Source organism: Anomaloglossus baeobatrachus, chromosome 4 (assembly GCF_048569485.1).
Source record: "Anomaloglossus baeobatrachus isolate aAnoBae1 chromosome 4, aAnoBae1.hap1, whole genome shotgun sequence".
Lineage (NCBI taxonomy): Eukaryota > Metazoa > Chordata > Amphibia > Anura > Aromobatidae > Anomaloglossus > Anomaloglossus baeobatrachus.
In genome coordinates this window covers 407099595-407127283 of record NC_134356.1, presented here as the reverse complement: position 1 = coordinate 407127283, position 27689 = coordinate 407099595, and the positions used below count along the sequence as shown (strand labels likewise).

The following is a 27689-nucleotide window of genomic DNA, read 5'->3' as shown; positions in this document are numbered from 1 at the left end:
ATGCATGTTTCCTCCATCCTCACATGCATGTTTTCCCCATCCTGGCATGCATGTTTCCTCCATCCTGGTATGCATGTTTCCTCCATCCTCACATGCATGTTTCCTCCATCCTCACATTCATGTTTCCTCCATCTTCACATGCATGTTTCCTCCATCCTCACATGCATGTTTCCTCCATCCTGGCATGCATTGTTCCCCATCCAGGAATGCATGCCCCCCCCCATGCTGGCATGTGCGTTCCCCCTCCCCCACCCCATGCTGGCATGTGCGTTCCCCCACCCCATGCTGGCATGTGCGTCCCCCCACCCCATGCTGGCCTGTGCGTTCCCCCTCCCCCACCCCATGCTGGCATGTGCGTTCCCCCACCCCATGCTGGCATGTGCGTCCCCCCACCCCATGCTGGCCTGTGCGTTCCCCCTCCCCCACCCCATGCTGGCATGTGCGTTCCCCCACCCCATGCTGGCATGTGCGTCTCCCCACCCCATGCTGGCAAAAAAAAACCGAAAAAGAAAAAGCGCAACACACAACTTACCTGCACACGCTCCCCCGCTGCGCGCTGCTGGGTCCTCAGTTCCCACGCGGCTAGCAGACAGCGCCGGCGCCGCTCCTCCGTCTCCTAGGCAACACACCTGCAGCCTGGGAGAGGAGGAGTGTCAGAGCGGAGGAGAAATGTCTCCTCCGCTCCAACACAGATTTGATCTGCCGGCGCCACTGCACTAGCAGATCAATCAAAACTGCAGAATCGGGCGACAGCACGCGTGCCACCAGAATGGGCTCAGCGTGCCCCTGGTGGCACGCGTGCCATAGGTTCGCCATCACTGGTGTAGTGTATAATGGAAAATCTATGTGGAACATATGGCACTTCATGGGTTAGTAGTCATTTTGTTTCTCATGGCTTTCTGTAGGTTGTTTTTTTTTTGTTTTTTTTTAACATTTAAAAGGAGATAAATGATTAATCAGTGGTTTAAGATTTTTACTGGTGAACTTGTTTTCTTTCTCATGCTTATTGTGTTATTATGTCACTATATGAGTGTTATGGGTTGTTGTTTTCATACACATGGATGTGTGTTCCTATTTTTTACAATTGCTGCAATACAAGACTAATGTCTAATGTTTTTAAATCTACAATTGTTAGAATTTGTGACCTTATTTTACAATTTTATTTTTTTTTTTAAACAGTGGATCTTGTCAAACGGCGATGGCGCTCAGCCTGTGACCAGTTCAGAAGAGAGTATAACCCTGTGGCCACCACAGCTGCCGCTGCAAAAAAAGAAAAAATATGTCCATTATGAAAAACTGAGCTTCCTTGTGCCCATTATGGAAGTACCAAAGTAAGTTTAAACCATTACATCACATGGTGGTTTTATTTAAAAGGCACACATTAATGTTTGTTTGGGTTTTTTTTCATCAAAGTACAGAGGATAACCTGGAAGATAGTGAGGAAGTCCAGTCAGCAGTATTAACAGCGACCTCTGCTTCTGAGATGGGGCCAACCTCATATCAACCACCAACAATCCCCAACACCAGCCAGCCAGACGCAGAAGAAATGTCCTCTGATTTGGGTTTGGGAACAAGTCAATCCACTAATGTAATTGCAGGCCAGTCTACAGGGCAACAAAGTGGCCCTTCACCAGTTCTTACGGAGAGTAGTCCACAGCAACATGCAGGCACACAGCCAAGAATAACAACTAATACCATGCGCACAGTAGCACAATCTATCCGTGGTTGCAGACATAGGCGTTATGAAGATTTACGTTCCCTGCCAGATATCATTGATACCAGAATTATACACATGATGAATTCACTGATACCAGAGAGTGATGGAGAGAGATTTTGCCGCTCCCTTTCTCCCTCTCTTGCATTGGTTGCACCTGATAGGCAGGACAGATTGAGGGCGTCCTTAATAACACTAAGATCTGCTACCCAATGTGAGCCAGAACCCATTTATTGTTTTGAAGTGATAGAACAATGGAGAGCCAATCCACGTGGCCCACACACAAACACAACTCAACAAACTGTGGAAAACCAAACAGAAGAACATTTCTCTAATTTTCAACTTAATCCTGTAGTGCAACAAACACATATACAGTGTCCATCTTCTTCTATGGTAACTGATGTACAAATTAGGCCAACACTTGTCCCACACCAAACAGGTACATTAATGACACAAAGGACATCTCAACAGCCAACATTTGTCCCACAAGTACCCCAACAAACACCAATGCAAACCTCTTTTAACTATCCTAGTATTGTTAGTAATGTTCATAGACTACCTCAAATGTTTCAACAACCAACAGCATACCATGTTCCTAATAATCCACAACAACAGTACTTTCAACAACAGACTTACCCAACTAACTTCACATACACACATACTCAGCCTCTTCCAACACATCAATATGTACCACCTACACTTGGTCTTCCATCTGCTCAAACAACTGCATCATTATTTGTTCCAAGTACAACAACTGTTACTAGTGGAAAAACTGATCAGTCACTCACTACAACATCTACTGTTGTGCAGCAAACATATTCTGTAGATGTCAATGCAATGGAGCCTACACAGGAAAACATCACTAGCCTAGAGGATTTAGTTGAATCATAATGTGATATTGTATGTATTATTTTACATTATGGTATGTTTTCTATGGTATTGCTGGTGGGGAAACATATCAAAATGTAACACATTACTTACTCTATATGCATGTGGTCATATTTTTGTTTTCCTTTACAAAAATTCAATAGAATTTACTCTATCACTTCAAAAATAATACCTGCCTGTTAGAATGATGCCTTGCTCTGGACATGTTGTTTGGACCATCCATTAGAATAAACTGGGTTTAGGGAAAAAATGCATGCACATAAACTACTACACTAACATTCAGACACCTTTATTATTAAAAATCCAGCCACTATGCAGTATCTGCATATGGTCTGGTCCCATACTTGTATTCCAATAGTGTCAAACAAATTATGTTTGCGTGACATTATTGCATAATAAAGTATGGTGTTTTGTATGGGCTAATGTCCCTGACAAAATTGTATTTAAAAAAAACAAAAATACAGGGTGTCTTGCAAAAGATAACATACATACATAGGTAAAATAATAATTCTGGACTAACTTTTTCAAATCAAATTTGCCATAATTTTATTAGTCATGTACATTCAGTAGTACTGTTTTTAGAATAACAAAAATTCCTGATGTTATAACAATATAGTTATATCACAATAGCTTATGGGGACCACAAACACAACCAACCAACAAAAAAAACACAAATTATACCTATGTATGGTCATTTTCTCTTTTGTAATACATATGTGTTTGTGCTTATGTAACCAAGTGATAAAAAACTATAACAATGTCAAAATTATACATGACTATGGCGATTTAAACTAAAATAATCTTTAAACTGATTCCTCACTTGTAGACCAGAAGTGGACACAGTGGTTCTAACACTACCATTCTCTACAAATGGTGCATTTAAAGCAGGCAACTCCTCAATGTCTTCGTCATTGCTTTCATGTAATCTACAGCAATTATGTAACACTACTGTAGCTTTAATGACAGCCTTGATGGTGGTTGGTTGGAGTTGGATGGTGGTTTGATAGATGCACCATCTTGAGGCCAAAATGCCAAAGGCACGTTCAACATAGCAACGTGCTCTGGCCAATTTGTTATTAAATAGGGCTTTTGATCTGTCCAGCCCCCTTCTGAGATATGGACGCATCAAATGCCTAGACAATGCAAACCCCTGATCTGCAACCATTACAAAAGGGACAATAGGGCCATTAGTACCAGGCAATGGTCTTGGTGCAGGCAAACTTAAACTATCAGACATTAATCGTCTTGCTAAACGTGAGCTTCTGAAAATGCGTGCATCTGAGGCACTGCCATAGGCCCCAATATCAGCAAATAAAAAGCAGTAGTTTGCATCTACCATGGCCAAAATAACTACAGAAAAAAACTTATGATAATTAAAATATCTTGATGCAGAGTTAGGTGGTTTCTTCACTCTAATGTGCTTTCCGTCAATGGCGCCAATACAATTAGGGAAAGCTGTTTTCTCCAAAAATTCATCTGAAATGTGCATCCATTCCTGTGTTGAAGGCAGCTGCATGACATGATGCCTAAGGGTCTCCCATAGCACAGTGCAGGTATGCAGGATACTCTTGCCAATTGTGGACCTTCCCAATAAGAATTCGAAATGTAGACTGCTGATGGATTGCCCAGTTGCTAGGTAACTGAAATAGAATAAAAACATGACATTACTTTGAGTATTCATGTAATTTGTATTTCACACCAAATATTTGTATCATCCAATGACTGGCGAGATACTGTGTATATTTTTTTAAAATTTCTTTGGTTGGGAAAACATATGTGATCTTTACTTTCCATATTGGAAAAATATTTAATTTTGTGTTTAATAAACAAGCTTGTTTGAGTTAAGCCTCTTGTTTCTTTAATTTTTGTAGAGATAGAATGGTAATGTGACTTCTCAGATCTTATTTTGAAATTGCACTGTGGTTAAGTGATCAGTATAAGTTTTCTACAAAGACCATAATTTTAAATTACATAATTTCAACAAAATGATGCCTTAGTGACTTAACATGTATTTCAATATAACAGATAATGCATGAGTATACATGACAACACCTACCGTAAAGTCACCAACAGTCGTTCCTCAGGGGAGATGCTGAGACGCATAGAGGTGTCCTGATGCTTCAAACGATGGTACACAAGGCCAAGGATGTTGTCAAATGAATTCATAGTGAGATGGCAGTAGGCTTGGAATTTTGGTGGAAATTTCCGCATTTCCCCATATAAAATATTAAAATGCCCATTTGTTTTCCTGAGCTTCACAAGGGGGTGAATCCACATCCTTTTCTCCAGTGGTGGCTCTTCTTCAATCATATGTCGCCTAACCCCAAATCTCCTAGATATCAACCAGAGCAAATACATGGTTGCTTCATTGGAGAGAGACATTTTGGAGTGTGTCTAATGTGAGAATGAGTTCTGAAGCCATGTTTTTTTTAAGGTTTTTTTAAGCAAACTAAACAAATTGGGTAGTTAATTGACCAATTTAACACACCAGGAGCACATTTTGATGGGCTAACAAGGTTATTTGTGTGAAAATACGTATCTGAAAAAACGGACGGCACACGGACTGCACACGTACGTATTTTATGTAAATACGGACATTCCACACGTACACACGGCTCGCATACGCCATCACACGGATGCCATACGTACCGGAGAAACGCCCCAAAAATATGGAACACGGACCCAAAAAACGGACCGTGTCATACGGACGTTTTTTTTGCGGAAGTGTGTTTTAGGCCAAAAACACACTGTGTGCACACAGCCTTGACAACAATAAAAATGCATAAAAAATACATTAAAAAGTGGCAAAAACACTTTTGGTATTTATTGCTTGGATCACACTTTCTACTTTACAATATAAGTCAATGGGAACGTTCACAACATGCCCAGAAAACAATGGAATATTTTTGGGAAATTTTAACTGTAGTTTTTGCTGGTATTAGCAGAGGTTTATCCACATTTCTTAATTGGGAGGCACTTCAGAAAACTCTTCTTTGCTCTGGTGTTAACCCTAAAGAATCTTTTATAAAGGGATTGTTTCTTGAGCGCTTTTTTGACATTTTTGGATGCTGCCATTTTTTCTGAGTCATAAACAAAGCGAGATAAATGTTCACATCAGCTCACCAGCTCCAGACAACAATCCCATAATGAGTGTGGTGCACAGAAGAAATCTTCGGTGAATAATTTTACTTGATGAGAGAAAATATATATCTGCCGCAGAATTTTCTTTTTCCATAAAAATATTATTTTATTGATATGTTCTTAACTTCTTTATGACACATGACATACTGGGTACGTCATGGCTCATGTCGGGATATTAACCCACGCCTGTTAACCACTTAGATTGTGCTGTCAAAATGTAATAGCACGATGTAAATGCCCGCAGCAGGGAATGCGTCTTTCCCCGCTGCCATCGGAGGCCTCGTGACGTGATGACATGGAGCCAATGGTTGCCATGGTAGCACAGTGTCATGTGACGACTCCTGTCACTATCATGACTCACTTCCTCTTAGGCCTGAAACACACGTCCTTGAAAACCACGTGCGTGTAATACGGGTCGTTTTTCGGGTCCGTTTTCTAGGTCCGTTTTTATGGTATGTGTGGCCTGCGTGTGTATCCCATATGTGCGTGTGAAATGTCCGTGTGCGCGTGTGAAACTTAACTGACATGTGTTTGTGTTTTCCGTGAGAAATGTTGCGTGTGTGATACAAAATGTCGTTACTACATGTTGGCTGACAGCAGACAGAGTTGCTCTATGACAATGAACTCTGCTACATGGAGGTGACAGGAGCTGCAGAAGACACCGCCGCTCCTGACAGCTCCATGCAGCAACTGAAGAGAGTTGCGCGATCAGCGATAACGTCAGTCAGGTAACTCGCGGCCACCGCTGGATCATACAACTGTGACAGCAACTCACCTGTGACTTCATCGCTGTCACTCAGGCGACTTGCTGTCACAGTTGTATGATCCAGCAGTGGCCGCGAGTAACCTTAGTGGCATCATCGCTGATCGCGCGGCTGTCTTCAGTTGCTGCATGGAGCTGTCTGGAGCGGCGGTGTCTTCTGCAGCTCCTGTCACCTCCATGTAGCAGAGCTTGAAGAGACGCTGTAACTCCGTGGATTACGCCGGACATGGAGGGCTTTTTCAGGCTGAATAAAGTGGTGAACGAGGATTTTTTCAGGTGTGTGTGTTTATTTACTGTAATTTACAGATTACTCATGGAAGGTATCTCGGGGAGACGCCTGACATGATTAATCTAGGATTTAGTGGCAGCTATGGGCTGCCATTAACTCCTTATTACCCCGATTGCCAATGCACCAGGGCAAATCGGGAAGAGCCGGGTACAGTCCCAGAACTGTCGTAGCAAATGGATGCGGAAATTCTGGGTGGCTGCTGGCTGATATTGTTAGGCTGGGGGGCTCCCCATAACGTGGGGCTCCCCATCCTGAGAATACCAGCCTGCAGCCGTATGGCTTTATTTGGCTGGTATTAAAATTGGGGGGGACCGCACGCCATCTTTTTTAATTATTTATTTATTTATTTCTCTGCTCCATACTGACATGCCCACCGGCGGCTGTGATTGGTTGCATTTAGACAGCTGTCACTCAGCGTGTGGGCGTGTGTCACTGCAACCAACCATATTTGCCGGTGGGCGGGGAAAGCAGGGAATACGAGATTGTTTAATGAGCGGCCGGCTTTTTCAAAATAGCATAAGCCGCCGGAGCTTTTATAACAGCAGTGCAGCATCGTGCCGGAGATCGGGGAACGGTAACTATGAGAGAGGGGGGGAACTGACCGACAGACAGCGAGAGGGACAGATAAGACAGAGAGACCAACTGACAGACATAGAGAGAGACCGACCGACAGACGGACTGAGGGAGAGAACGACACAGAAAAAAAAAAAAAACGACATCACATGAAAAAAGCACAAAACGTACACGGAGCATACAGAGATGCGTCCATGTCACTTAGGCGTGCGCACAGACCCATTGACTTTCATTGGGTCCGTGTGTGCATGTTCTGTGATGAAAACGGACATGCTTCCGTGCAAAACGGAGACACAAACGTAGCACGCACACGGACACACGGACCTTAATGAAAAACGCACATGTGTCCTCAAATATTAAATAACATTGGGGCATGTTTGCCCGTGTCTCCGGTATACACGGAAACGGACCAAACACGCACGTATTTCACGGATGTGTGTTGGAGGCCTCACTGCCGGCAGAGCGCTAGCTGTTGGAGAAGAGCAGCATTTCTGCAGATCAGAGCTCTGCAGCTGTGATCTACAGAAATGAACAAGCGATCAGATTTCTGATCTATATAGCCGCCTAGGGAGACTAGTAAAATAAAAAAAGTTAAAAAAAACTTTTAAAAAATAAAAAAATAAAAAAACTTAAAAGTTCAAATTACCCCCCCCATTTGCCCCATTGAAAATTAAAGGATTAAAGAAATTAAAAATGTATACACATATTTGGTATCGCCGCGTTCAGAAATGTCTGATCTATCAATGTATAAAATCAATTCATTTGATGGGCAAATTGCGTAGCGGCAAAAAATTCTAAACGCCAAAATTATGTTTTTTGATCGTCGCAAATTTTGTGCAAAAAGTAATAACAGTCGATCAAAACTTAGCATCTGCGCAAAAATGTACCGTTAAAAACGTCAGGTCAAACCGCAAAAAATAAGTCATCACTATGCCCCAGATCCCTAAAAATGAGAACGCTAAGGGTTTCGGAAAATGATGCAAAAAGTGTGGCACTTTTTTAGGACAAACTTCAGAATTATTTTTGTGCCTTAGATAAAAGTAAACCTATACATGTTTGGCATCTACGAACTTGTACCAACCTGAGGCATCACACTGGCACATCAGTTTTAGCATATAGTGAACATGGTGAAAAAATATCCCAAAAACAATCGTGCAATCACACTTTTTTGCAATTTTTCTGAATTTGGAATTTTTTTTGCCATTTTCCAGTACACTATTTGGTAAACTCATGGTTTCATTTCACAGTAGAACGCGACCCGCAAAAAATAAGCTCTTATACGGCAAGATTGACGATAAAATAGAAAATTTATGGCTCTTGGAAGAAGGGGAGCAAAAAAAAAAAACAAACGGAAAATCGCCTGGGGTGAAGGGGTTAAAATAAGGGTTGAAAAGTCTGAAACACTTGACCTACACGTTTCGAGCATTGAATGCTCTTAACCATAGCATAGGCTGTAATTAAGAGCGTTCTACGCTCAAAACGCGTAGGTAGATGTTTCCGATTTTTCACCCCTTATTTTAAGTGCATATCAATAAAATGTTTTTTTTTTGTGTGGGCATTTTTGCAGTTTTTTTTGGTGTTTTTAGTACAGGTGTGGTTTTAGAGAGAGAGAGAGAGAGAATTAATAAATTCTCAGAAGCCTGAAATTATGAAATTTCCCTCTTTATTACATTAGGTTGGTGGAACACAGGGATTTTGGTTGCAACACAGGTTAGGTGGGCAAAGATTGCACTGCGACCAGCAATTTACTGCAACCAGCACGTAGTAAAACTTCGGAGACAATTGGATTGTTTGCAGTGTATTAATGAAAAAAGCTAAAAAGTAAAGTATAAACTTTTTTGCATTTGCATCAAAATATAAAGTAAGATATAATATGGTAATTATTAACATATCTATACTAAAAAAAATCATACGAAAAGAAATAAGTTGTTATGAATGTCGGATTATTGGGAGACAGGGTACATTTTTACTTTTTTGACCAAGCAGCTGTACCGTGAATCCAAAGATGTTTTTGACTAAACTTTTTTTTTTGTTTTAGGTGAAACGTTAAATAAGGCTACATTCACATGACTATTCTAGTTTTGCGGTCTGCAAAAAACAGTACTGTTTCTCCACGGATGCATCCGCGTGACAACCGCATCTGTCTGGTTTCGTTCAGTATATGGTCCGTATGACATTTGTGTGACTTAAGTTTTTTTTTGAGACGGCAAAAAAACACAAAAAAAACAGAAGGAGAGTTACATGCAGTCCAGGGTATCTGGCCAGATGCTGGTCCCCATATAAAGTCTATGGGGAACAGAATCTGGGGCAAAGGAATAGGAGCAAGCACTACAAACTCACCGATCACTGGCATGGCTGTCACACTGCTCCCGTGGCAGATCTTTGTTCTTCCCATACCGGTCGCTCATTAGGCTCCTTCCCTCATCTGGTTATAGTCAGACGCATCCCCACGCTGTGACACCTGTCTGACTGCAACCAATCACAGTCACCAGTGGGCGAGCCTATATGGTACAGTACAATAAATAAATAATTTAAAAAAACAGCGTGCGTCCCCCCCCCAATTTTGATACCAGCCAAGATAAAGCCTCACAGCTGCTGGCTGGTATTCTCAGGCTGGGGAGACCCACATCATTGGGAGCCCCCTCAGCCTAAAAATATCAGCCAGCAGCCAGCCGGAATTGCCAAATCCATTAGATACGACAGTCCCGGGACTTTACCCGGCTCATCCCGAATGTCCTGGTGCAGTCGCAAATGAGGTAATATATGGGGTTGATACCAGCTGTGTAATGTCACCTGGCATCAAGCCAAGAGGTTAGTGAGTCATGGCGTCTATCAGATACCCGACATCAGTAACCCAGTCAGTAATAAAAAAAATAAACAACAAACAAATTTTTATTTGAAAAAACACTCCCCAACACATTCCCTCTTTCAACAAATTATTGGAAATAAAAAACAATTCCGGGTCCGATATAATCCAGTAAGGGGGTCCCACGACAATCCATACTCACTGTCCCAGCTGGGAGAGCAGTGCAGTGATCAGAGCTAGCATCATGAGGTCAGCCCAGGTCACTGCAGGGCATGACGAGCGCTGAATTCAGTAGGCTTGCTAGGTACATTACCTGTGGTGATGAAGTCTGTGAAGGCAGATGCTGACACTGCAGTACGGGCATATGCTGACACACTGCAGTGCCAGCAGCTTCGGGGCTAGTGCGGGAGTGGGACACAGACTGCAGGGGCACCCGACGGAAGTCACACGGAAGTGCTTTTGTGCGGCTTCCAGGTATTTTGCGGACCCATTGACTTGTATTGAGTCATGGTCCATTATTACAGAACAGAACAGAACATGTTCCATAATAATGGAACGGACATACGGCATCCGATCTGTTTTTTTGTAGGATTGGATGCCCACGGAAGTGCTTCCGTGTGCCATCCGATTGTACACAAAAGACATTGAAAAGATGGTCTTGTCTGCAGGTCCGCAAAAAACGGGAACTGACCAGGACAGACGGAACGGTCATCTGAATGAGCCCTAAAACTGTTTTGCCTGTAAAAACTTTACAACTTAAAACCGTGACAATTCTTGGTTGAACCATATACTTTTCGATTGTGCACTCAAAAAACGTACTGTAGCTATAAAGCCCTGTGCGTTCTTTGGTGCAGTTTGTTGCCGAAAATTGCATGTCTATCTTTATTCCAGCAAAGTTAAGTGCTGTGCACACGTTGCTTCTTTTTTCCTTGCAGTTTTGGGTGCAGAAAAAAGAAGCAGCATGTCACTTCTTTTTAAGTTTTTGCTCTGCGTTTTTTTTTGGCCTTCTAGATAATGAATACAGTAAAAAAAATGCAAGGTGCAGTTTTTGGATGCAGATGTTTTCTGCAGAGTGCGCACATACCCAAAGCAAAGAAAATTCATTAGGTTCTTGAGGCCAAAAATGTCCTAGTCTTCGGCTATTTTCACACTTCAGGTTTTTGCCGTCAGGCACAATCCATCGAAAAAAACTGATGCGACGGATCCATTGAAAAAATGGATCCATCACATCAGTTTTTTTCCATCCGTTTCTTCCATTTTTCGACGGATCCATTGTGATACTGAGCATGCTTAGTTTAAAAAAATGCAATCCGTTGCTGTATTGCGTTTTTTGCCGCATTATGACGGATCCGGCACCCATAGGCTTGCATTAGAAAACACACCGGATGGCGCCGGATCCGTCGCCGTCCATTTTTGTGCCGGCACAAAAAATGTTGCATCACGTTGCATCCGGGGGCCGCACAGACAAATTTCACCAGATCCGTCGCACACCGGATGAAACGCGAGGCCATGAGGCGCAATCCAGCTCAAAAACAACACTATGAGGTAAAAACGAATCCGGCGCCGGATCCATTTTTTTACAAAAATTGCCAGATTGCGCATGAAGGCAAAAAGTGATGTGTGAAAGAGGCCATACATGGTGCGTCCTTTCTGGCGGCCGCACATACAACTTTTTCTGGATACGGCGCATGCCGGATCAAACGCAAGGCCATGCGGCACAATCCGGTACTAATACAAGACTATGAGGAAACCGGCAGCAGATCTGTTTTATCCGCAATTCGCTTGATTGTGCCTGATAGCAAAAACCGGATGTGTGAAAGTAGGCCTGGTACACATATCCGGCTTTTCGCCGGTTTGACGGATGCGGCGCACGCCAGAACAGTGTTAGGCCCCCTTCACACGTCCGTGATACACGTGCGTGTTTGGTCCGTTTCCGTATATACCGGAGACACGGCCAAACGTGCACCAATGTTAATCTATGATTGTGGTCACACGTCCGTTATTTCATTATGTCCGTGTGTGCGTGTCCGTGATCCGTATGTGTTTGCGTTTGGCACGGATGCATGTCCGTTATCTGCACGGAGCACGCACACGTGGACACAATGAAAGTCTATGGGTATGTGCACACACGTTAGTAAACACGTATGCATATACCTATAGTCCGTGTCCGTTTGGTGTTTTTATTTCTAGTGATGTCGGCTATTCTTTCTATTTCTGTGTATGTCGGTCAATCTCCCTGAGTCCGTCGGTCAGTCTCTCTGTCTCTCTGTCGGTCTCTCTGTCTGTCTATCCCTCTCTCACAGTCTGTCGGTCAGTTTCCCCCCCTCTCTCATACTTACCGTTCCCCGATCTCCGGCGCAGCGCTGCACGGCATTCACACTGCTGCGGCGGCTTTTACTATTTTGAAAAAGCCGGCCGCCCATTAAACAATCTCGTATTCCCTGCTTTCCCCGCCCACCGGCGCCTATGATTGGTTACAGTGAGACACGCCCCCACGCTGAGTGACAGGTGTCACACTGCACCCAATCACAGCAGCCGGTGGGCGTGTCTATACTGTGCAGTAAAATAAATAAATAAATAATAAAAAAAAAACGGCGTGCGGTTCCCCCCAATTTTAATGCCAGCCAGATAAAGCCATACGGCTGAAGGCTGGTATTCTCAGGATGGGGAGCTCCACGTTATGGGGAGCCCCCCACCCTAACAATATCAGTCAGCAGCCGCCCAGAATTGCCGCATACATTATATGCGACAGTTCTGGGGCTGTACCCGGCTCTTCCCGATTTGCCCTGGTGCTGTTGGCAAATCGGGGTAATAAGGAGTTATTGGCAGCCCATAGCTGCCAATAAGTCCTAGATTAATCATGTCAGGCGTCTATGAGACACCTTCCATGATTAATCTGTAAGTTACAGTAAAAAAACACACACAACTGAAATATCCTTTATTAGAAATAAAAAACACACACAAATTCCCTCATTACCAATTTATTAACCCCGACAAACCCTCCATGTCCGGCGTAATCCACGGACCTCCAGCGTCGCGTCCAGCTCTGCTGCATGGAGGTGACAGGAGCAGCAGAAGACACCGCCGCTCCGGTCACCTCCACGCAGCTAATGAGATGAGTAGCGCGATCAGCTGCTGTCACTGAGGTTACCCGCGGCCACCGCTGGATCCAGCGGTGGCCGCGAGTTACCTGACTGACAGCAGCTGATCGCGCTACTCACCTCATTTGCTGTGTGGAGGTGACCGGAGCGGCGGTGTCTTCTGCTGCTCCTGTCACCTCCATGCAGCAGAGCTGGACGCGACGCTGGAGGTCCGTGGATTACGCCGGACATGGAGGGTTTGTCGGGGTTAATAAATTGGTAATGAGGGAATTTGTGTGTGTTTTTTATTTCAAATAAAGGATTTTTTCGGGTGTGTGTGTTTTTTTACTGTAACTTACAGATTAATCATGGAGGGTGTCTCATAGACGCCTGACATGATTAATCTAGGATTTAGTGGCAGCTATGGGCTGCCAATAACTCCTTATTACCCCGATTTGCCAACGGCACCAGGGCAAATCGGGAAGAGCCGGGTACAGCCCCAGAACTGGCGCATATAATGTATGCGGCAATTCTGGGCGGCTGCTGACTGATATTGTTAGGGTGGGGGGCTCCCCATAACGTGGAGCTCCCCATCCTGAGAATACCAGCCTTCAGCCGTATGGCTTTATCTGGCTGGCATTAAAATTGGGGGGAACCGCACGCCGTTTTTTTTTAATTATTTATTTATTTATTTTACTGCACAGTATAGACACGCCCACCGGCTGCTGTGATTGGGTGCAGTGTGACACCTGTCACTCAGCGTGGGGGCGTGTCTCACTGTAACCAATCATAGGCGCCGGTGGGCGGGGAAAGCAGGGAATAGGAGATTGTTTAATGAGCGGCCGGCTTTTTCAAAATAGTAAAAGCCGCCGCAGCCGTGTGAATGCCGTGCAGCGCTGCGCCGGAGATCGGGGAACGGTGAGTATGAGAGAGGGGGGGAAACTTCAGTCACTCGGGGGATTAGCGGTCACCGGTGAATCCTTCACAGGTGACCGCTAATCAGTACTCGACACAGACAGAGCCGCGGTATGAGGATGAAGTCGGGTGAAGTTCACCCGAGTTCATTCTCATCGCGCAACTCTGTCTGCTGTCAGCCGACATTTATAAACGACATTGTGCATCACACACACGGACATTACACACGGACATTACACGTACACATACACGTTAATTCCACACGCACACACGGACGTTCTGCACACAAACACGGCTAGCATACGCAATTCACACAGGTGCCACACGGACCATAAAAACGGACACAAAAACGGGACACGGACCCGAAAAACGGCCCGTAACACACGTGCGTGTTTTTCACGGACGTGTGAAGGGGGCCTTAACAGTACACTGGCAGCGCAACAAGCGCCGGTCACATGCAGTCATGTGACCGGAGCATGTGACCCGGAAGTTGCGGCGCTGCCACTGCCACTGTACTGTATCATACTGTACTGGCGTGCACCGCATCCGTCAAACCGGCGAAAAGCCAGATATGTGTACCGGCCATAGCCTTCAAGGTGTTAAACTGCAGTACTTCTATCAGGTGACATTATTAGGCTGCTTTATAAATCATGGTGGAGAAGAGGGCACCTGATCACTTCTCTTTAATACTGATTGTTTAGCTGGGAAGGTTTCTGGGTGCAGGCAGCAAGCTCATAGTGAAATAATGGTATGTAAGGGTTTTATTTCTTATAACTACGTGGAAATTGTTTTATCTTTTATCCAAGAATTTAAATGAAACTTGGTTGTATATGATGTTTCATGGGGTGTAAAAAACTGTGTACCTGAATAAGAAGCTGAAAGGGCACGTCCATCTTGTACTCCTGGTCCAACCACAGGATATACTATAAACATAAGAGAAATGCAGATCCCATATGGGATTTGAAACTTTGAGAATGGGGGCCTGATGTACCTTGCTGTTTGAAGTGTGTGTGTGTGTGTGTGTGTGTGTGCGCAATTCAATGGGAAGCCTAGTGTCTCCACTGAATGCAGTGTAGTGGAGCCCAATTGAAGCGTTAAATGAGATTCCCATCTGTTTGGGCCTCTCCTGTGGCTATGAAACGAGTGTACGAGATGGGGATTATTTCTGTAATGTCCTCTGCTGTTAAACTTTTTTTTTTTTTTTTTTTTTTTTTTTTTTATACCTTGTTGTCTTGCATATATCATATACAATTCCCTCCCAAAATCCCCCCTCCCCCCCCGTGACTTAATGGTAAAATCTGAAGGAGGTGAGGAGAGTAACTCTGCATACGTGTAGTTACGTTATGAAGCTCTGCCACAGGAGGAGCTCCATAGGAGGCAGATTTGCACTATATAAACTGTATTATTCAAAAGGTGAAGAATCTAAATATTCTGTATAATGCCACTATAATTCATACAGGACAAAAAAAATCCTCAATGAGGACCCTCAGATTCAAATAAAAGGGATAGTGACAGATTTATAATATAAAATATAAATTTTTATTTTTTAACATTAAAAATATCATGTGCAGAATAAATATAAGACATAAATGCTGGACCGGATCAATTTGCCAAGTGTAAGCTGCAGATTATCAGGTTTTATAAAGTGCCTAGTGCAGTTACTATATTTTAGTAGTAAAAGTTGTATATAGCCTAGATATAAATATCGGTAAGGGTAATCTTCTTCTGGAACCAAGGCTCACAGGACTCAGCACAAGGTGGGGTGCAGACCCTAGGACAGCAGGAAACTTAATGGTCAACTGATAATTTTTGCCAGGTGACGGGATTTCCAGGATCCCTCACCAACCCAAAGAGTCTGAAGCCTCAGCAGCAAAGAGGGGACATGAGACTGAACCCCTTAAGGACGAAGCCAGATTTGTACTTCATGCCCAGGCCATTTTTTGCAATTTTGACCAGTGTCACTTTATAAGGTTATAACTCTGGAACGCTTCAATGGATCCTGGTGATTCTGAGCTTGTTTTTTTTTCGTGACATATTGGGCTTCATGTTAGAGGTAAATTTAGGATATTTTTTTATTTTATTTGTGAAAAAATCTGAAATTTGACAAAAAAATTAAAAATTTTGCAAGTTTAAAACTTTTAATTTTTTATGCCCATAAACCGGAGAGTTATGTCACACAAAATAGTTAATAAATAACATTTCCCACTTGTCTACTTTAGATCAGCGCAATTTTTGAAACAAAATTTTTTGGGGTTAGGAAGTTAAAAGGGTTCAAAGTTCATCAGCAATTTCCCATTTTTTCAGCAAAATTTACAAAACCTTTTTTTTTTTTTTTTTTTTTTTTTTAGGGACCACATCCCATTTGATGTGACTTTGAGAGGCCTGGGTGACAGAAAATACCCAAAAGTGACACCATTCTAAAACCTGCACCCCTCAAGGTACTCAAAACCACATTCAAGAAGTTCATTAACCCTTCAGGTGCTTCACAGGAACTAAAGTAATATGGAATGAAGAAAAAATAAATAACATTTTACCTAAAAATGTTATTTTAGCACTAATTTTCTTACTTTTTCAAGAGGTAACACCAAAAATTGGACCTCACACTTTGTTACCCACTTTCTTATGAGCGCGCCGATACCCCACATGTGGTCAGAAACCTTTGTTTAGGTAAATGGGAGAGCTTGGAATGAAAGGAGCAATATTTGAATTTTGGAAAGCAAAGTTGGCTGAAACAGATTGCGGGCACCATGTTGCTTTTACAGATCCCCTAAGCTACCTAAACAGCAGGAACCCCCCTCAAGTGACCCCATTTTGGAAACTAGACCCCTTAAGGCTTCTATCGAGGGGTATACTGAGCATTTTGGACCCACAGGTACTTCACAGATTTTGATAACGTTACTTTGTCATATTGAAAATTGCAATTTTTTTTTTTTTTCTCAAATGTTGCTTTAGCATCAATTCTCTCACTTTTTCAAGAGGTAATTCCAAAAATTTGACCCAAATGTTTGTTACCCACTTTTTTATGAGCGCGGTGATACCTCACATGTGGTCTGAAACCTTTGTTTGGACAAATGGGAGGGCTTGGAACGAAAGTAGCAATATTTGAATTTTGGAAAGGAAATTTGGCTGAAAAAGATTGCGGGCACCATGTTGCATTTGGAGGACCCCTAAGGTACGTAAACAGCAAAAAACCACCACAAGTGACCCCATATTGGAAACTAGGCCTTTCAAGGAATTTATCTAGATGTTTGAGTACCCTGAACCCCCAGGTGCTTCACAGAAGTTTATAACGTTGAGCCATGAAAATAAAAAATAAAATTTTACCACAAAATTGTTACTTCAACCAGGTAGCTTTTTTTTCACAAGGGTAACAGGAAAAAAATCACCATGAAATATATTCTGAAATTTCTCCTGAGTTTGGTGATATCTTATATGTGGTGGAAATCAACTGTTTGGGCACACGGCAGGTCTTGAAAGGGAAGGAGTGCAATTTGACTGAACATTTGGCTGGAATAATTAGTGGACGCTATGTCGCATTTGGAAAGCCCCCTAAAGTGCCTAAACAGTGGAGGGCCCCCCACAATTGACCCCATTCTGGAATCAAGAAACCTCAAGGCTTTTATCTAGGTGTATATTGAGCATTTTGAATCCACGAATACTTCACAGAATTTGATAAGCTTAGGTTGCCATATTGAAAATTTTCATTTTTTTTCACAAAAATGTTTCTTTAGCATCACATTTCTCACTTTTTCAAGAGGCAACAACAAAACATGGACCCCACAGGTTGTTATCCAACTTCTTGTGAGCGCAGGGATACCCCATATGTGGCCAAAAACCTCTGTTTGGATATATAGGAGGGCTTGGAATGGAAGGAGCACCATTTGAATTTTGGAAAAGTTGAAATAAATTGCGCGCACCATGTCACATTAGCAGGGCCTCTTGGGTACCTATACATTAGAAACCCCCCCCACAAGTGACTCCATTTTGGAAACTGGACCCCTCAAGGATTTTATTCAGAAGTATAGTAAGCATTTTGAATCCACAGGTACTTCACAAAAATGTTGCTGTAGCAACAAATTTCTTTCTTTTAGGCTGTGGCCATGATCCAGCGACACGACGTCCAGTACAGTGTCAGCCTTCCTGCAGAGATGTGAGTGTTGTTCACGGGAGAACGCAGCTGCCCATGCCCACGATTTGGGTTCAGGCTGCTGTGGAGCTCTATGCTACCTGCAGAGCACACTCATCTCCGCAGCATAAATTGACATGCTGAGGCTCGGGAAGCTGCGCCACAGGTCGGTTTATGCTGCGGAGAAAAGCAGTGGGCACGGGATTTCTAAAAATCCTTCAACTGTGCTTCTACTGCACAACGCTGCGTTATGGACACAGGGAAAACACTCTGCGCCCAAAACGCTGCAAACACTGATTGTGGGCACATAGCCTAAAATGCTACAATGGATGAATGGATAGATGTCAAACATATATAACGTCCCACCCCCCCCTGCATATTCTAAGCTGGCGCCCTTTAGTGCCTTTCATGTGGCACTAAAGGGTGCCTAGCCTTGTATTTAGCCCAAAAAGAAAAAAAAATAATTAAAATAAATGACGTGGGGTCCCCCCCTATTTTTGATAGCCAGCTAGGGTAAAGCAGACAGCTGTAGCCTGCAAACCACAGCTGACAGCTTCACGTTGGCTGGTGATCAATTTGGAGGGCTCCCCAAGCTTTTTTTTTTTTTTTTTATTAATTATTTATAAATAAATAATTAAAAAAAACAAAACAAACGTGGGGTCCCCCCAAATTAGATCACCAGCCAAGGTGAAGCTGACAGCTGGGGTCTGGTATTCTCAGGATGGGAAGAGCCATGGTTATTGGACTCTTCCCAGCCTAAAAATAGCAGGCCGCAGCCACCCCAGAAGTGGCGCATCAATTAGATGCGCCAATTCTGGCGCTTTGCCCCAGCTCATCCCGCGCCCTGGTGCGTTGGCAAACGGGGTAATAAATGGGGTTGATACCAGGTGTGTAATGTCACCTGGCATCAAGCCCAGCAATTAGTTATGTCACGGCGTCTATCAGATACCCGACATAACTAATTGACAGTAATAAAAAAAAAAAATTGACAACAAAAAAAATTATTTGAAAAAACATTCCCTGATTGACCAATTTATTGAAAAGAAAAGAAAAAAAAATCCGCTGTAATCCATTTGGACGTCCCACGTCGACTCTGGACCTTCTAGAATATGGGGGACACGTTCAGGGATCGTATCCCCCATTTTCTAGTATTGCAGACCCTCCATTTGAGGAGAGTGGGTGCAAAGAATCTGCACCCACCCTCCCTGGGTCACAGCTGCAGTGTGCCGAGCAGCAGCAGCAGCCAGCGTCCTGAACACAGGAAGCTGACAGCCGCGCTCTGCACATGTGACCGGCGTCTGCTGTGAAGGAGCCGGAGGAGGGGGCCGCGGGGGATCAGTGCTCCGACAGGTATGTATGACACCGGGGGGGATAGGGGTGGACCCGGTAGGGCCTAGGGAGCAGGTTTCTGTCGCATGTGTTATGGCACATACGACAGAAACCATAAGAAAAGTGTAAATGCGGCCGGCACGCTGCTGTGCTCGCCGGTGCGCGCGGCCATCTTGGATTTTCGGGAGGGGGTTGGGGGTTGGGGGTCAGGGGGGGCACTTTGGGGATACCGAGGGGACCGGAGGGAACCGGGAAAAAGATTTATCTCCCATCTGGCATGTTTGATCATGCCAGATGAGAGAGAAATCATTTTTTACCGGCGCGGTCATTTACTGTAACCTGATCATCGGTATACGGTGTATACCGGTCATCAGGTGAGCGGGGACCAGAAAAAACGGCCAGAATCATGATCTCCAGGGTCTCAGCTACCCCCGGCAGCTGAGACCCCGGAAATTTTCTGACTCTGGGGGGCGCTAGACCCTTTTTTCCGACCGCCGTTAAAAAGCGGCGGATAGGAAGAAGTACCCTAATTTGTCGCCGTTAAAAGGCGTATCGGCGGTCGTTAAGGGGTTAAATAGTTCAGGCTGCCTGCAATAGGACCAAGACTGAAGAGAAGGGACTCAAGCAGCTCTAGGCCACGGGAGCCCATTAACAACAAGTGTGCACAGAGGACAGCCAACCCATGTCACAGCTAGCAGAGAACAAAGGGAGCGGGAACACCTGTAACCGGCCCCAGGTACGCCAGGCCAATAAAGGAAAGTTGAAACTGCAATGCCGGTGTAGACTGTTTCCTTTGCGCACATGCTGACTGTCCCCTATCATTTCCCCCTTCATCATCCACTGCTGGGGCCTGTCCCTGCTTGCAGAGGGCTCAAAACACCTAAGCTGCCCTACTCAATCAGCCCCAGCAGGGACCTGCAGTGGCGGCCCCAATAACCTAGTATAGTAACCAGCATAGTCGTGTGGGTGGGTGTTTTTGTTTTTTTTTTTTTTAAATCGGACCAACCCCCAGGGTCACGTAACTGGTCATGGACCACCTGTATTCTTCTCTCCCCCCCCTCCCTCTGCACGCCCAGGACAAGTACCCCACAGCCCTGGGGCGTCGCACAATAGCTATCTACTGCGTGATGAGTATACTCTGCTCCCAAGCCCTCTCCCCACTCTGTAACGCACATATATGGGTTAAAAGGTTCTCCAGGCATATAACGTATCCTTGGGTTAATATCAGATGAGTGGGTGTCCAACATCCCTATCCTACTATAATCTGAATCTGCAGTGGCTGAATGTGCACATTGAATGTCGCTGCACTGTTGCTACTGGATATTGACGACCAGCTCGCACTCTTGAATAAGAGCTAATCTGCAGTATTTGGCAATGGTTGCTACATATTGGGCAAATTGACAGTAAACAGTGATGTTTATATCCAGCTGCTAGCTGGGATCTTGGTGTTGGACCACAATACTGATTGATCATCTTCCCTGGGTAGGTGATAAACAGCATGCATGGCATCAATACTACCTAGATTAGATGAAGGATGTCTCAAGCTAACTTGCACAGAGTAACACTACACATGATATGGAAAAAATATTATTTCTAGCTTCCACATACACCAATGAAATACTGACAAGGATTGATTGCAACCCGCCCCCAATTGGGTATGTGATGTCTGAATACTTTAATTAATGGTGCTGTATAACAGAAATACACAATTCTTCTGATCTTATTTTGCAGAGGGAATGCATATCTATCCATGTAGGCCAGGCAGGTGTTCAGATGGGCAACTCCTGCTGGGAGCTGTACTGCTTGGAACATGGAATCCAACCAGATGGGGTAATACAACCTGAAAAGACCAGACAAGCTGTGGACTCCTCATTTGGCACCTTCTTCAGTGAGACTGGGTTAGGAAAGCATGTGCCAAGAGCTGTTTTTGTTGACTTGGAAGAAACGGTCATAGGTACAGTATCCATTCTTGTCTCAAGTGAAGTTCTTTGGTATTAAAAGGTTACAGGGTGGGTTATAACTAGGGATGATCGAATACCTCAAATATTCGGCTTTGCAAATATTTTCCGACTAGGTCGCCGCTATGCTAATATTCGATGCGCAATGTAAGTCTATGGTAAGCCTGAATAGTTGTTGTTGTTCGAGGTTTTCCATAGACTTGCATTGCGCATCGAATATTCACAAATGGTCGAGTAGCGATTGATTTATTCGGCAAATATTCGCGATCATCCCTAGTTATAACTTGTTGATCACTGGATTCCCCCTGAGCACAGGACTCTGGAGAGCCCCAGCTGAAGAGTGCAGTGGTCAACCATGGACATCACTCCTCCAGTCATTATTTCTGGAGCATTTGCAGACTAATGCATTTGTGATAGGAGTTTACCACTTCAGAGGTGGAAATGGAGCCCCTGTGCAATGGCACCAATGCTATGGTTGCCCCTGGATAAATGGAGAAAAAAAAAACACCAAAAAGGAGCCAAGACAAATGATATGTGCACACACAGAATGTGGTGAGCCTTCCTCATAAAGATGGCTGCAGCCGAGGTGCAAGATGCTGATGTCACAGCCACTCAACCTCCACACTAGGGGGGAGGGGCAGCTGCTTAGCATAAGACATGCACACTAATAAGGCTTGCACTGGGAGCCCATCATATAATGAGTGAAATACAGTCTGAACTGTGACCTATAAATGACGCCAGAAACCCAGGTCAGGCGGGCAAAACAGCACTATATAGGTGCATCTCATTCTGTGTGTGCACATATAATTTGTCTTGGCTCCTTTTTGATGTGTGTGTGTGTGTGTGTGTGTGTGTGTGTGTGTGTGTGTGTGTGTGTGTGTGTGTGTGTGTGTGTGTGTGTGTGTGTGTGTGTGTGTGTGTGTGTGTGTGTGTGTGTGTGTGTGTGTGTGTGTGTGTGTGTGTGTGTGTGTGTGTGTGTGTGTGTGTGTGTGTGTGTGTGTGTGTGTGTGTGTGTGTGTGTGTGTGTGTGTGTGTGTGTGTGTGTGTGTGTGTGTGTGTGTGTGTGTGTGTGTGTGTGTGTGTGTGTGTGTGTGTGGTTTTTTTTTTTGTTTTGTTTTTTTTTATATAGTTCTTTGTGGTTTTTATAAATGGAGTAAAGTAGTTTTAGATGGGCAATTTAACTTTTTTGATTAGCTTCCATTAACTCCAGCAATTTTCTTTCCAGATGAGACTCGAAATGGACTATATAAAGGCTTGTTCCATCCAGAGCAGCTTATTACTGGAAAAGAAGATGCTGCTAACAACTACGCTCGTGGGCACTATACAATAGGCAAAGAGTTAATAGATTCTGTGCTGGACAAAGTGCGAAAGCTGGCAAGTACATTCAGGCTGAGGTAGCCATGTCTTCCATTCCTATACTAGCCCTTATGTTGGTTATCATATTAAACTTCTCACCTCACCCCCCCCCCCCCCACACACCATACCTTAACAATTGGCTATATACCTTGATGGGGGTGTTCACAACAGGGCTGTGGAGTCGGAGTCGTGGAGTCTGAGTCGGAGCTCATTTTGGTGGAGTCTGAGTCGGTATAAAATGCACCGACTCCGACTCCTAAAATATATAATAAATTGGGGACAGGAGTGCAATGCAGAATGTGCTGAATATTTTACTAAATAACATTTAGTATAATGCTTATATTTAAGTGAAAAATTTATTGTAGTACAATGTGAACATCAGACATTTAAATGTTTTTATGATACAATAATCAAGATATTTGGATAGAACATAAAATATTTATTGGAATACAACTTTAGAACACAAAAAACTAATAAATTGTAAATATGTTATATATATATATATATATATATCACAGTGTATATACACACACACAAGATATATATGTAATCTACTGTATATTACATAGTGTATTACATATTTACAATTTATTACAGTTTTTTGTGTTCTAAAGTTGTATTCCAATAAATATATTTTATGTTCTATCCAAATATCTTGATTATCGTATCATAAAAATTATTAAATGTCTGATGTTCACATACACATATTCATGTACTACAATAAATTTTTCACCTAACTAAGCAATATATGTAGGAGTCGGAGTCGGAGTCGGTGCAAGAGAATTTGAGGAGTCTGAGTCGGAGTCGAAGGTTTGGCTTACCGACTCCACAGCCCTGGTTCACAAGTTTGTTAGCCCCCAGCTCTGAGAGCATAACTCTGATTAGTGGAGGTCTGCTGTGACCCTCAGAAATCTGATTCCTGAGACCCTCGACATGCAACCTACTGCTACAATTTATTCTTAAGCATGCCGAATCTTGCCAAGTGCGGAGCCTGGCTGATCTTTGACACTCCTATTAGAATGAATGTAAAGGCTGTGTGCATGACAGACCTACTCCATACAGCCAGGAGGCTTCAGAGCTCCAGCTCTTGGGATCAGTGGAGAACACTGCAATTGGATCTCCAACAATCAGTAACTTATCCCCGTAAGGTGGTGTCACACACAGCGACAACGACGTCGCTGCTGCGTCACCATTTTCTGTGACGTTTCTGTGACGTTGCAGTGACGTCCCGTCGCTGTGTGTGACATCCAGCAACGAGCTGGCCCCTGCTGTGAGGTGGTTGCTGAATGTCCTGCTTCATTTTTTTTTTCGTCGTCGCTCTCCCGCTGTGAAGCACACATCGCTGTGTGACAGCGAGAGAGCGACGAAATGAAGCTAGCAGGGAGCAGGAGCTGGCATCTGGCAGCTGCGGAAAGCTGTAAACATCAGGTAACCAAGGGAAGACCTTTCCCTGGTTACCCGATATTTGCCTTCATTACCAGCCTCCGCCGCTCTTGCTGCTAGTGCCGGCTCCTGCTCTGTGCACATGTAGCTGCAGTACACATCAGGTAATTAACCCGATGTGTACTGTAGCTAGGAGAGCAAGGAGCTAGCGCTAAGCAGTGTGCGCGGCTCCCTGCTCTCTGCACATGTAGCGACGTTATGATCGCTGCTGCGTCGCTGTTTGACAGCTAAGCAGCGATCATAACAGCGACTTACAAGATCGCTGTTACGTCACAGAAAATGGTGATGTAACAGCGATGTCGTTGTCGCTATGTGTGACACCAGCTTTATCCTGTGGATGGGGGATAATTTTTAAACTTCAACCTCTTAAATGTATGTTGGCCTTCACTTTCTGATGCTCAATTTGCATATCTAGCAGTAATTTAATAAGTTTCTTTTCTCGTCTCTTACAGGCTGACCAATGTAGCGGTCTTCAAGGGTTTTTGGTATTCCACAGTTTTGGAGGTGGCACAGGCTCTGGCTTTACTTCGCTATTGATGGAGCGTCTTTCTGTTGACTATGGGAAAAAGTCTAAGCTTGAGTTCTCAGTGTATCCTGCTCCCAGGATCTCTACTGCCGTTGTGGAACCTTACAATTCAATTCTGACAACCCACACGACTCTAGAGCACTCAGACTGTGCTTTCATGGTAGATAATGAGGCGATTTATGATATATGTAACCGTAACCTGGACATTGAGCGTCCTACTTATACCAACCTTAACAGATTAATTGCACAAATAGTTTCCTCTATTACTGCCTCCTTGAGATTTGACGGTGCGTTAAATGTTGACTTGACAGAATTCCAGACTAACTTGGTGCCTTATCCTAGAATACATTTCCCACTAGTAACTTACTCCCCCATAATATCGGCAGAGAAAGCTTATCACGAACAGCTGTCGGTGCCAGAGATTACTAATGCATGCTTTGAATATTCAAATCAGATGGTAAAATGTGACCCTAGGCGTGGTAAATACATGGCCTGCTGCTTGTTGTACAGGGGTGATGTGGTGCCCAAGGATGTAAATGCTGCCATAGCAGCTATTAAGACAAGGCGGTCAATCCAGTTTGTTGAATGGTGTCCTACTGGATTCAAAGTGGGGATCAATTACCAGCCCCCTACTGTGGTCCCAGGAGGGGACTTGGCAAAAGTTCAACGTGCTGTCTGCATGCTGAGTAATACTACAGCAATTGCAGAAGCCTGGGCTAGATTGGACCATAAGTTTGACCTCATGTATTCGAAGAGGGCTTTTGTCCACTGGTATGTGGGAGAGGGGATGGAAGAAGGGGAGTTCTCTGAAGCAAGAGAGGATATGGCTGCTCTGGAGAAGGATTATGAAGAGGTGGGAACAGAGTCTGTAGACGGTGGAGAGGAGGAGGATGATGAATACTGAACAGCTTCAGCTTGATGACAAAAGTCTAAATGCTGGCATTCAATTACCTGTTGTATAGAATATCTTAAATATTTAACTGCTCAACTATCTTGTATGTTTTAACAATTTCAGATATACAAAAGGTCTTGTGTGTATCGTCTGTATTTCCTGCTGACTATGTATGGACCCTATGAACTTGTATTGATGATTAAAAGAGTATTTCTGCTGCTTTTCTATCAATAAAATGTGATGCATCAGTCTGGCATTCAGTAATCTGATTCCATGGCCTTTCTGTAAAGGTGACTGGACTGAAATAATCTCGATCTAAATTATTTTAATTCAAACTAAAATTAAATGCATTTTGATAAACTTTTCATGTGCAACGTTGGGTACAGATTTTATGATCTAATTTCCCATGGTGCTACATCATGACTTAACACGACAGCTGTAAATGTTCTTGGCCATGTGGTTTGCCCTGTAACTGCTGTGGCATAAGTTTAAAGTTGAAGTCCAGGAGGAAGAGGATTCCACAGCACTTTAGTGTAGGGAGTTCTCCTGTACTGGCAGTCAGCCTTCATGTATATCGGTGGGAACTGAACTGCTAGACATCTGTATCCCACCCTACCAGCAATCTAATGTTGGTGACCAAGCGTGAAGTGGTACTTCATCATGGTCAACCCTTACTCTATTTATCCTTGTAAAATAAAAAATATCCTATGCTTGCTTTCAGAAATCACTAGAACTGTGACAGTGCTGCAGGGGAGGATAAGGTATCTCTTTAAGGATTTGCCAGAGTAGCAGACCACTAGATGGTGAGCCCCCCCCACCCCCACCCTCTGACCAAACCTACTGCTGGTCCCTGGGGTTCCCTCACCACCCAAGATAGGTTTTGCACCTATGTGTTGAGTCGGATACCTGCCCCTAGGTATAAATAGAAAAAGTACATTTGGAACTAGCTAATGCAATCCAGAGGATGACCACAAAACGCAGGATGCTGCATGGACCAATTTGCCAGCCGGCCAGACTGTGATCAGTAGAATGAGAGAAAAATCCAGCATCTAAATCAAAGGGCTTTTAAAAAAAAAAAATAAATAAAAAAATTATCCATTTATTCAATATGCATTAAAATCGTTTCCTTCAGTTTAAAAGTGTATACATACATGGTATCCCTAGTGCTAGACCCTAAATTGGGAACAAATGGGATGAGCTCTTCGTCTATGCCACTAAATGCTAAAGGAGGACACATGGGAGGAGGAAAGCATTAACTACGTATCCACAGATGACATGGGTAGGAATTCTGCAAGCTTCAGCAATGAAACTACAGATGAGTACAAGTCACCGGCTTGCAACTACAGCTGATATCAACTGAATAATATCAGCACCAGTCTGGGGAAAAGAGTATTTAAGCACCAAGAGATCGCTAAAGATCAGTAGCTGGGTGCAAGGTGAGCTCCTGCTGGCTTTAAAAGAGGGAAAGATGAAAATCAGGAAATCTCCCTAGTACAATGAATACTAACAGCAGGAACAATAGAAAGTCAAGGAGCATTTTCTGCAGCCAGATGCTGTGACCTTATATAGCCAGAAACCACATGACTGACTGTCTCTCGTGACAGTACACTTGGTCAAAATTACTGTTAGGCCCTGTGCGTACTTACCGGATTTTGCCGCGGATTTTTTGCAGTTTTGCTGCATGTTTTGCTGCAGAAAATGTTCATAACATCTCTGCAGTGAATCACCAGCAAAACCTATGGGCAAAAAAAATCCTGTGCGCACTAGGCGGAATTTGACAGCTGCATGTTTTGCTGCAGAATTCCCGCAGCAAAAACAATTGCATGTCAATTCTTTTCCGCACGTCGCTGCAGGATTTCACTACATTGACTCCAATGTTAATCACTGAAA

General features: G+C 43.7%; 1 protein-coding gene across 1 annotated transcript in view; it reads left to right on the top strand.

Annotated features, from left to right (window-relative positions):
• Positions 1-25967, top strand: part of LOC142302451 (tubulin alpha-1B chain-like) — a 39347-nt gene extending 13380 nt beyond the window's left edge. Inside the window, exons 3-5 of the mRNA XM_075343513.1 lie at positions 21356-21578; positions 22808-22956; positions 24834-25967. Of these exons, the coding sequence (XP_075199628.1) occupies positions 21356-21578; positions 22808-22956; positions 24834-25811 (1350 nt within the window). The 3' untranslated portion in view covers positions 25812-25967. The remainder of the gene's footprint in view (positions 1-21355; positions 21579-22807; positions 22957-24833) is intronic.
• Positions 25968-27689: the final 1722 nt, after the last annotated feature.